Here is a 9,933-nt window from a genome sequence, read left to right as displayed (position 1 = left end):
CTCTAACTCTACTTGCTGACATTAAAGGATGGAGAGCAAGTCATATTTTTAGTTTAGTATCAATGCTTAGCATCTTTCAGTAACTTCAATGACCAATAGGTGGGCTTATTTTCAACTGCATTATTACTTCAAGCAAAATACACACAATATGGAGTGCTACCTGGCTGTGTTTTCAAAACTGCTTTCAGGCAAGGAGAGGTGCGTTTCTAAGAGTGTGGCTGAAAGGTATACATTTGTACCTGCAAGTAAATATCAGCAACCTATCTGAGGAGAAAAATGCACATCCACAGCTACTGATCCAGAAGCAATTGGTTTTCCAGCAGGATCCTATATTTAATCTAAATTCTGCACCAGCTATATTAAATGTAACAAAGAAATGCAACCCAGAAATTATGCCTGGAGCCAAGTCCATTAAAGGTACTTCGGAATAACTAGAGACCAAGCACCTTAAAAGCACCAGAAGCTATTGATACTTAAGAGGGGGGCTGTGCATAATCGCAACTGCTGCATTAGAGAGGGGAAGGAGAAAAAAAAAAAATCAGCCAAATTACGCTTGGTTAATTCAGAGTAACAGATCTGCCCCCAAGTGAATTGGAGGCCTTGAATTAATTCTGTTATGACAAATCAAGATAAACGTTCCCCCTAAATTGCATGCGATTTAATTAATTTTTGAGATCCTGGGTTTTTTTTTTCCTAGCTAATAGTTCACATGCTCCTGTGCTGTCATTGTGCTTGAGTGGGCAGACTTCAAAGTGATATTAAATAACCAACTATTAGATTTACCTAGCACGTCCTATTGGAAAAGTGCCATTTAATTACCTAGCCTGTTCAATTAAAGGGACAGCATTCTCTGAATATAGCAGCTTGCTGTTGATTACCAGGGAAATGAACTCGCTGCCTGGCGGCGCCTCCATTCCTGACGCTACCCCCTCCCCAAACACACCCTCCGCCACCAACCACCACCAATCCCCCCCCACCCCGGCCGCGCCAAGCTCACTGCGGCTACGGGCGCCACGTGAACCACCCGAGCGGAGCCGGGGAAAGAAAGCGCGACCCGCTCACCGGCTCCCGCCCTGCGCTCGCCCCCTCGCGGGCCGAGGCCGCTGGCCGCTGGGCGCCTCGGCTGTGGCCTCGGGCGGCGCCGGCCCAGGCCCGGCCAGCCCCGCGAGGAAGGGCTCGCCGACCACCGCCACCGGGTTTCCGGCGCGTTTCCTCACCCTCCCCGACCTGCAGCCCCACCCGTCGGTCCCCGAACTTCCTCCTCTCACTGCACTTTCCGAGGCAACCGTAGGGCCCAAGGTGGGGCGGAGGAAACAGGGTTAGAGTAAAGAGATCTGGAGTTTCCGAAGCTACTTGGCGCTCGGGTGGAGCCGAGGGATCGGGAGCCGGGGATGGGGGGGATAGTTCTAAGGTTTGCGGACTTTGGGGAGGTTGTGGGGAGGCAGGCATGGGTCCCTTTAAGATCCACCCTCCCCTTCCCCTGCACACCGCCCCCCCCCCCAGCCTTTCCCTCCCTGTCTTAGAGGCCAATTTTGTTAATTAAATGTTTTGTTTGCGACGCAGCTCTCATTCATTGCGGACACGTCATTCGGAGCAGATCTAAGCCAGAGACCAGATCTCATTAGATAAAGCCCATCAGAACTAAGAAAATGGAGGAGCCACTAATTAAAGCTTTTAATTGTGCGGATTCGCTGCAGCAAGGCAGCCGCTTTATCAGAAATCTAGGAGAGAGGAGGCAGAAGCCCAGCTCGGCCCAATCGACACTTGGCCACCGAGGGGGAGGGGACTGGGGGAAAAAAACGTTCCCCCTATCCTTCCTGCCTCACCCCCGCCGGCCTCTCCCAGCTTTGCTGCAGCTTTTTATCCAGATATTGGTTGATCTTGGTTGTTTAAACACACACACACACACACACACACACACACACACACACACACACAACCTTAAGGTCAGACAGTTTAAAAGCCCCTTCATAAATCGCTTTGTGGTCCTAGCCAGGCCGAAGGGTCCTCCTCTTCACCTGGTGGCCAGCAAGCAGATTACTCCACTCTTCAGTAGCTGTCCCTGTGGCATAGAAATCTCCTCCAACAAGTGGACTCAGGGGGAATTTGGACAGGGGACAGCTGAGAGGAAAAGGCACTCCAGCACCTCCCCCACCTTCCCACCCTTTTTGGCTTCTTGATGTACTGAGGGAGAGGGAACACTAGTTCTGAGATCTCTAAATTGGCTGCTGGTGAGCAAAGTGTTAGGTGATGATCCATTTGGTACTGAACTGGAACTCATCTCTCCCAGATAAATATAAGAGTCTCAGGGTAACATTTAGTTCAAGAGCAAGCTTAACTCCAGTTCCCAGATTCAGAGCAAAAAGAAAGAGTGAAACTATGGATCCATCAATTAATTAAGGCTCAGGCCTGGGTATCCATCCTCCACTGATCCATTAGGTCACAAGAAAACACCAAGAATAGGGAAAGGAATGGATTCAATTCCCAGGAAGCCACTTGCCTAAACTTGTCCTAAGGGAATACAAGTGGACCCATCTTCTTTTTAATTAGTCGTAATCAGAAACAAAGTTTTTTTTTAAGGCAACCTGGAGAAAGAAATGAAACTACCATTCACCAAATCTTAACTGCACCATCAGGTTTTCCTCTTCAAACCACCCTCCTTCCTTACCACAGTATTGCTCTCTAATTTGAATACTGTCAAAGCTCAAGGCATTGCTTGGAAGACCAGAAAGCATTACACCCATGCTCCTGCTGATTTTTCTAACATTTACTTTTAAAAGAACACTTAGCAGAATTAATGCAGCCATCTTAATTTAAAAATAAAAGCCCTCTCCCTTCCTATATTTCTTTTACTTGACTGAGGATGCCACCAGAGTGGATATTGGTTGCATTATCAGAATAACCAAACATCATTTTACATTAATGATTATCACTGGGGTAAACACACCCATACTCCGCTCTGAACTGCACTGGGATCTTTCGCAGTATAAGCTGCAGTGAAGTGAATCTCAATAGAGCTAAACTTTGAACAAAATATCTCATCCACTGATTTACCCGCATTGAAGAAACAACAAAATTTTCTATTAATTCCTATAAAGAAAAAGGTTTAAGGGCAGAAATTTAAATAGAATGAAATTCTTAAAAGTGTTCAGTTCTCTATGGTACCAACGGTGTGTGTGTGGTTTTTTTTTTTTTTTTTTAAATTACTGGATGTTGAAACAGAACACCTCCTAGAAGCATTCATGTGCATCAGTCTATCAAACCATTTACTCAAATTAAATGTGTAATCCTTCAAATGCCTCCTTTCAAATTAATGAGTTTAAGTAGCTTGAGTTCACCTGAAAAGATCCTATAGGCACCTGACCTCCTGAATTCTTTCCATTAATTGCACTGAAACTTGTTGGAAAAGACTGCTTACATGTTCCTATACATTGCTTTAAAACGCAAGATTAGTATAATTCTATAGCCTCGTTTTCTAAATCTCTTTGGGGATCAAGGGCAGTGCTACAAATGACAACAACAACAAAAAACTACAGACCTGACGTTATTCAAGTAAAAAAAAAGAACAAAAAAAAGCAATTTTTGCATCGCAATCCACACGCTAACATTTAAGCAAGCCTCCAAGTAACAGTATGAAGAAAAACATTACCACTAGGTTTTGTTTTGGGGGTTTTTGCTATAAAAAGAATTACAAGTCTTTAAACTGATGGGTAATCAGCATTTTTCACAAGGAGCATAAAGAATGAGTCAGAGCATTACACTCAAAAAAAAGTTTAAAGGTGCTTATGCAAATATCATAATTAGCCATCACTACACACACTTTCTCACTAACTACACTTTTATTTTTAAGTTAACCTTTTGTCTCTGAGCTCTGTAGATCCCTACCTTGCTTTAAAAAAGCAACTTAACTCCCACTTGAAATGCTTATTTTTAGCCTGAAGTCCAGTTAAGACTGAACACTTAGGGTGCTCAATCTTTGCACATACAACAGCCAGTTCCATTAGACGGGAGTTTTTACTTTCTATGGCACTTGTCCCTTATTTGTTATCAAATACGGAAGACTAGTACATGCTTCTTAAATCCCTTAAATTTCGCTCATCAGAAGGTTTTTGAGGTGAAGGCTGTCATGTCTTTCGATAGGTGCAGGCTCCTTCCCTTCAACTTTGGCCTTGCCACTGCTGTGCTTACCCTCAGGAAAAGCCATCAGACTTACCTAATGTAGTCATTTCTGCAAAGGATCATGCCGCTCTTGGTGTAACAAGACGTGCCGATGTCTCCCAGCTGCGCCTGGCAGCAGGAGCACTTGAGGCATCGGCTGTGCCAATAGCTGTCCATGGCATAGAGCAGAAAGCGGTCTGCAATCTTGCCCCCGCAGCCTGCGCACCGCTTCCAGGAGAGGGAGCCGGCCGTCACCGGGGGCGGCTGCGAGCTGCTGCCCGGATTCACCATGGTCTGCAGAGGGCGGGAAGGGGACAGGGAGAGAAAGACAAAACAGGGGGGACGTAAAAGTTAGTAATCGCCAGAGAGAGAGAGCAAGCCCATTCCCCTCCTCCCCCCCGGAGCTGCTGGAAGGAAGCGGCAAGGCAAGGGCGGGAAAGAGGCTGAGCGAGAGAGGAAAGGAGGGAGGCTCGCCGGCAGCAGCTGCCTGTTTACTTTTCTCAAGCTTTGTTCTGGGGCCACGAGCTCCTCTCAACTTTCCTGCGCTCGCCGCCGCTGACAATTTCAGCTCCGGTACTGTCAAAACTCCGAGAGCGAGCTCGGCGGCGCGCTCCACCCCTCGCAGCGCCTCCCCCAAGCCCCCGCCTCCGCCCACTGCCCCCTCCTCCCCGCCGCCGTCGCCGCCGCCCGCCTCCAGCAAATGAGGGTCAAACCCACCCACCGCCGCGCCCGGCCCCTCCCCAGCCCCCGCCGAGCCCCGCGAGCCAGCCGAGGGGCGTGGGGAGGCGGCGGCCCCGCCAGAGCCACGTTCCCTCCCGAGCTCTGCCCTAGGAAGTGCAGCTGCAGTTCACAAGTTGGAAATAGTTGGGTTTTCTGAAAGAGGAGGGAGGGACAGGCAGAGGGGAGATGGAGAGCGTGGTGGTGGGAGGGGAGGCAAGGTGGCGGGAGGGGGTGCGGTGTGTAAAGTTGCGAAACTGGTTTTTCGTATTTTTAAACAGCACCTTTCACATGCCATTGTGGTGACCGCCATCTCCCATTATTGTTCCAAATCTCATTTCATTTTCAAGATCAATGAGTGTTTTCTCTGGGTTTTCAGGACACAGGCAAGAATAATAGATCATTGAACTTTAGGATGCCTGTTAACTTCCTACACAAACACTCTCCACTTTGGTCTCACTAATCTGCCCTTGATCAGCAATTTAAATGCTAAAGCTTTGTTACTCCAAAGGAGAGGGGGTAGGTAATATTCTAGAAGGCACTATTAAGTGATGAACAAGTTATATTCAGAGCCAAGTCCTGCTGTCACCAAAAACTGCTTTTAAACATTCCCCACTCTTTCTAATGAATGCCATAAGAGAAGCAACTGGGGTATAATATAGGAATCAATTTATGAAGCTTAGCCTAAACCGATTAATTTGTTGCCTCCAATCCTGAGTCCAATAAAGTCCTAGTGTTCCTTCAGTCACTTATTCTATAAAAAGATCAAGTTATTTACTGCCAATTAAGCAGCCTGTTTTGTCTTTGTCCTCTGTAAGCCAAGAGTGTGGGCTCCCCCCAAGGCTCCCAGCTATCTGCTCAAGACATTCAGCTGATACCTCAGAAGGGAGAGGGCGAACTTTGCCTGTCCCCGGCCCAACTTGGCTGCTGCAAAAGAACGAGAGAGGGGGAACCAAACAAGGACTCGAGTTCCTTAAATAGGCTGATTTTAAACACATTTCCTCCGAAAGAGTCCCGGAACGTGTGTCCAGTGACCGCACAATAAACCAGAATAAGAACTGCACCAATTAAGCTGTAACAAAACCCTGAGACTTTGGAAACAGGACCACTCTAAAACCCATTAGCATTGCATTTATCCGAATGCATCATACCTTTATGTAAATTGATTTATCTGATGCATTTACTCGAGGAATTGCTTTTTGTTACAATTTCAGTCCTAACCCAAATGAATCTGCATTTCCTGCCCTAGGTCTTTAAACTGTTTCCCCCAACGTTTTAATCGTCCGAATTCCTTTTTAAAAGGGGAGAGGGAGGGAGGAGATTCCAAGCTGTTCCCCGCCCCCATCTTTGGTGAGAGGTAAATATATATGTATATTTTTTTGAAAAGGAAACATTACACTGAGAAAAGCATCCAGTAACCCCATTAGCTAAAGCTCTTAAGGACAAGCAATACCTTAATGCTGATTAAATCTAAAAGAGATGAATCAAGAGGACTGACCAGAAACTGACTCCCCTGATAACTAAGGACGGGCCCTCATCAAGTTTCATTTAGAGTTGGAAAAAAAAAAAAAGAAAGAAAGAAAGAAAGAAAGCTTTTAAGTTAAATAGGCTTATACTCTAGTAATTACATAGCCAAGCAATTTAGGTCCTGGGATAGTCAGTGAAATAGAAAGCAGAAGTGGCAGCTAGAGGCAAAATCTGCCCCCCTTTAACAACGTCTCTGGTGTTTTTTAATGGAGACCAAGGGAGGGACAAACGTAGCGCTGGCAATTTGTAGTACAAAAATGGATGCTTAATTCATGTCTTGATTTTAATTAGGTGATTCACCGGATTTCTCCTGGATTGGAACAAAAGACTTATAAGCCAAGAGGAATTTTTTTTAAAGAACCAACAATACCGAATTCTGGTCACTTAGATCCTTTCTGCCACTGTTTCAAAAAATAGTGTTTACTGGAGGGGGGAGGGTCGTGACTGTCCCCCCTCTGGCACACACTACTTCTTACACTTAAATCCTCATCCAAGCAGTCCCTGCCTTTCCCTTTGCAACTGGAAACGTCCCCACCCCCCTCCAGGGTCTCCACCAGCCCGGTCTCCAAGAACCCTTTTGTAAGCAGGAACCGCTACAAAGCTGGCGGCCCGGGGCTGCCCTCCGCGCTAGCTCGCAGGCCGGCCTCGGTAGTTTCAGACTCGCGCATTATCTAAGGCGACGTATTGTTTACTTGCAATTTGGGACGGTCAAGGGAAGGAAGCCAAAGAAAACAGCCCCGGCCCCAAACGGCCCCCTCCCCCGCGCCACCCTCGCAGCCCGCGGCTCCCCTGCCGCCCCCTTACCTGCTTTTCCCCTATATTGCAATATTGCGAGAGGCGGCGGCGGCGAAATTCGAGCGAAGCCGCTCGGCTTCCAAGGAAGGGGCGCCTTGGCTGGCGGAGCTGGAGGGAGGGAGGGAGCGAGTTCTCGCAGAAGCAGGAAAGGGGAGGAGGGGGCTAAGGGCTGCTTTTTTTTTTTTTTTTTTAATCGCCTTGCTCTGGGGCGGGTTGGGGGGCGCCGCGTAAGTGGCCGGCGGCCGGGAGCAGAAGTGTCAGTCCCAGTCCTCGTCCTCTCCTCCGCCTCCGGCTGCGCGCGAGCAGCTGCAGGAGCCCTCGGCCCGCGCGGCGCGGCTTCAGGCGCGGCGCAGCGGCAGCAACTGCTGCAATCGCTGCTGCAAGTTTGGCAATGTGGCTTCACTTTGTATATGCCCCCGCCCGGCGGCCCCAGCCCCCGCCCGCGCGCCTCCCGCTCCTCCTCCTCCGCCGCCTTCCTCCCTCCCGCGCGCCCGCTCGCTCGTTCGCTCGGGGCCGGCGGCGGCGGCGGCGGTTCGGCCAAGCACTGCCGGCCGTGGAGCAGCCGCAAAAACCAGATCCGAGAGCGGCCGCGGCCGGTGAGGAGGCCGGCAGGCGGGCGCGCCTGGAGTCGGGGGCTGCGGGCGGCCGCGGCCCGGCGCGCTGGAGCCTGCGCCGCTGCCGGGGCTGCAGCTGCCCGGCTCGGAGGCGGCGGCGGCGGCGGCGGCGGCAGCGCTGGCCTCTAGCCGGCTCGCTCGCTCCCTCCGCGGCTCTTACACATGTGTTACTGACAGAACAAAATCCCAACTACTCCCCGGCTCTGCCGCCGACGTCAGCGACCCTCAGCCACTGGGCGGCCGGATTGTTCAGGCGGAATAATAAAACCTGCCAATCCGGGGAAGGACAAAGGGATGACTGAAACGAGACTCGGGGGGCGGGGGAGAGAGTGAGGCAGCGGAGCCGGCCGAGGAAGGCGCAGGGACTGGCCGGAATCAGGTGGGGAGAAGTGGCCCTGGCGCCGGTCGCCGGGTACCCGGCTTGGGCTGCCTCCACAGCCCGGAATCGCGAGTCGGGTCTCGGGGTTGCACCTGCCTCTCGGCCCGCGGGGACCCTTAGGACCCGCACCCGCTCACCCCTCGGGGATTGCCCTCCTCTCAAATCCAGAGATCCTGAGAAACTTTGTCTCAGAAATGGGTCTCTTCCTGCTTGGGAAGAAAAGCCTTTCTGCATCAAAGCGTTGCTCTAAACACACATAAGCACGAAAAAGAGAGTTTTTAGTTTGTTTTAATTCACGATGTTGGATATTTATGAATCTTAGTGGAAGTTTAGTTAACAAGGGAAAGACGTTCCTGCCTAAATACTGACTGCTAAATCTCCCACTTCCCATTAACCCGAAGGTAAACTAAGAGCTTAGTAAGCATTTCATGGATACTTGTCAATTGCTGATGATGTACATACCACAATCCTTATTTTCAAAGTTGAAAAAAAAAAACCTTAAGGGAGAACGCATTGCCCTACCCTACTTTCCTCCTCACTGTGGGGGATGAAATGTTGAGTTACTCTTAGCCTCCAAAGCAATGGAAGTTATTTGCACTCTCACAGCCTCTGAAGAGTAGAAATGACCTTTCTAGTATAAATCAAGACTTGAGGAATGCTTTTAGGGTGCTAACCAGAGAGTCTCTTTCCTAGGCCCAAGCTCAGCCTAGAAGCTCGAATACCTACCTAGTCATTCAACGAGGCATGCCAAATAGTTTAAGAAATCTCTGATTTGAGGCTAATATTAGGTCTGATTATTATTAGTAAGTTCCAGAGAGGTTTTTCTGTTGGAAATTATCATGAAAGTGCAAAGCCTTCTTCTAAGTATCATTAAGTAAAACCAGCCTTGTGGGACAAGTTTTCTTATATTGTATTACACACAGTACTGCTAGATTGAGGAAAGGAACCTGAAGGAGAATCTGGCGAGACAATGCACATGTTGAACATCCATGGTTTTAGTGTCTGTTGGGGAATTTCTATCCTTTAAACCATCAAAATTAGGACTGCAAAAGAAAAAAATAATTATTGCCTATAAAACTAAGCAGAGGACATTTTAAAGACCAATTAAAATACTCATTTCTTTATTCTAGCATCTTAAATTCCTTATATGTTAAAATTAAATGAATTAATTTTACTGATTTGTATTTAAAATTGCATTGTTATGATCACTTCAACTTGGACACATACAAAAAACATTTTTAAAGAAATCATTAAATCTTCAATAATACTTTAAATGTCCTGAACAAAAAAACAACTGTAGAAAGGCATGATTAAAGAAGGTCAACTTAGAAAAGATGTAATACACCTTGAAGGTTAGTCAAGAAAACCCAAATGAGGAAATGAGGAAATGACCTTCCCCACAAAAGGAAACATTTCAATTCCTGGGGTTCATTTTTAATTTGTTAATAATTTAAAATAATCAAAATGAGATGACACAGGATCTTAGTGGACTATAATTATGTTAGAATTTGTCATATATAACTAGATTTCCTTCTCTTGGGCTTTAATTTCTCATCAAAAATGAGAAAATTAAGCCAGTGCCCATTATTCTTCATTTTTTAAAGTGATTTTTTAAAAAAATAGAACATATAACACATAGTTCTACAATGAATTGTGGTATTGTCTAAAGAGTATACACAAAAATGAATTTTTAAATTCTAAAACGAAATGTTAGAAACTTAGCCAGGCACATTTCAAATATCA

The 9,933-nt window shown here is 47.5% G+C and overlaps 1 protein-coding gene across 2 annotated transcripts in view; it reads right to left on the bottom strand.

The window, feature by feature from the left end:
- Lmo4 (LIM domain only 4) overlaps positions 1 to 7,629 on the bottom strand; it is a 19,922-nt gene extending 12,293 nt beyond the window's left edge. The window contains exons 1-2 of one of the 2 annotated variants that reach the window (XM_026403336.2): positions 7,207 to 7,629; positions 4,214 to 4,452 (exon numbers count right to left, since the gene is read on the bottom strand). In XM_026403336.2, the coding sequence (XP_026259121.1) occupies positions 4,214 to 4,449 (236 nt within the window). In that variant the 5' untranslated portion in view covers positions 4,450 to 4,452; positions 7,207 to 7,629. Of the gene's footprint in view, positions 1 to 4,213; positions 4,453 to 4,653; positions 4,737 to 7,206 lie in introns of those variants that run through there. The other variant, XM_026403337.2, reaches the window with a different exon arrangement.
- Positions 7,630 to 9,933: the final 2,304 nt, after the last annotated feature.

This window comes from Urocitellus parryii, chromosome 11 (assembly GCF_045843805.1).
Source record: "Urocitellus parryii isolate mUroPar1 chromosome 11, mUroPar1.hap1, whole genome shotgun sequence".
Lineage (NCBI taxonomy): Eukaryota > Metazoa > Chordata > Mammalia > Rodentia > Sciuridae > Urocitellus > Urocitellus parryii.
The sequence above is the reverse complement of the archived record's forward strand: the minus strand, read 5'-3'. Positions and strand labels throughout refer to the sequence as shown.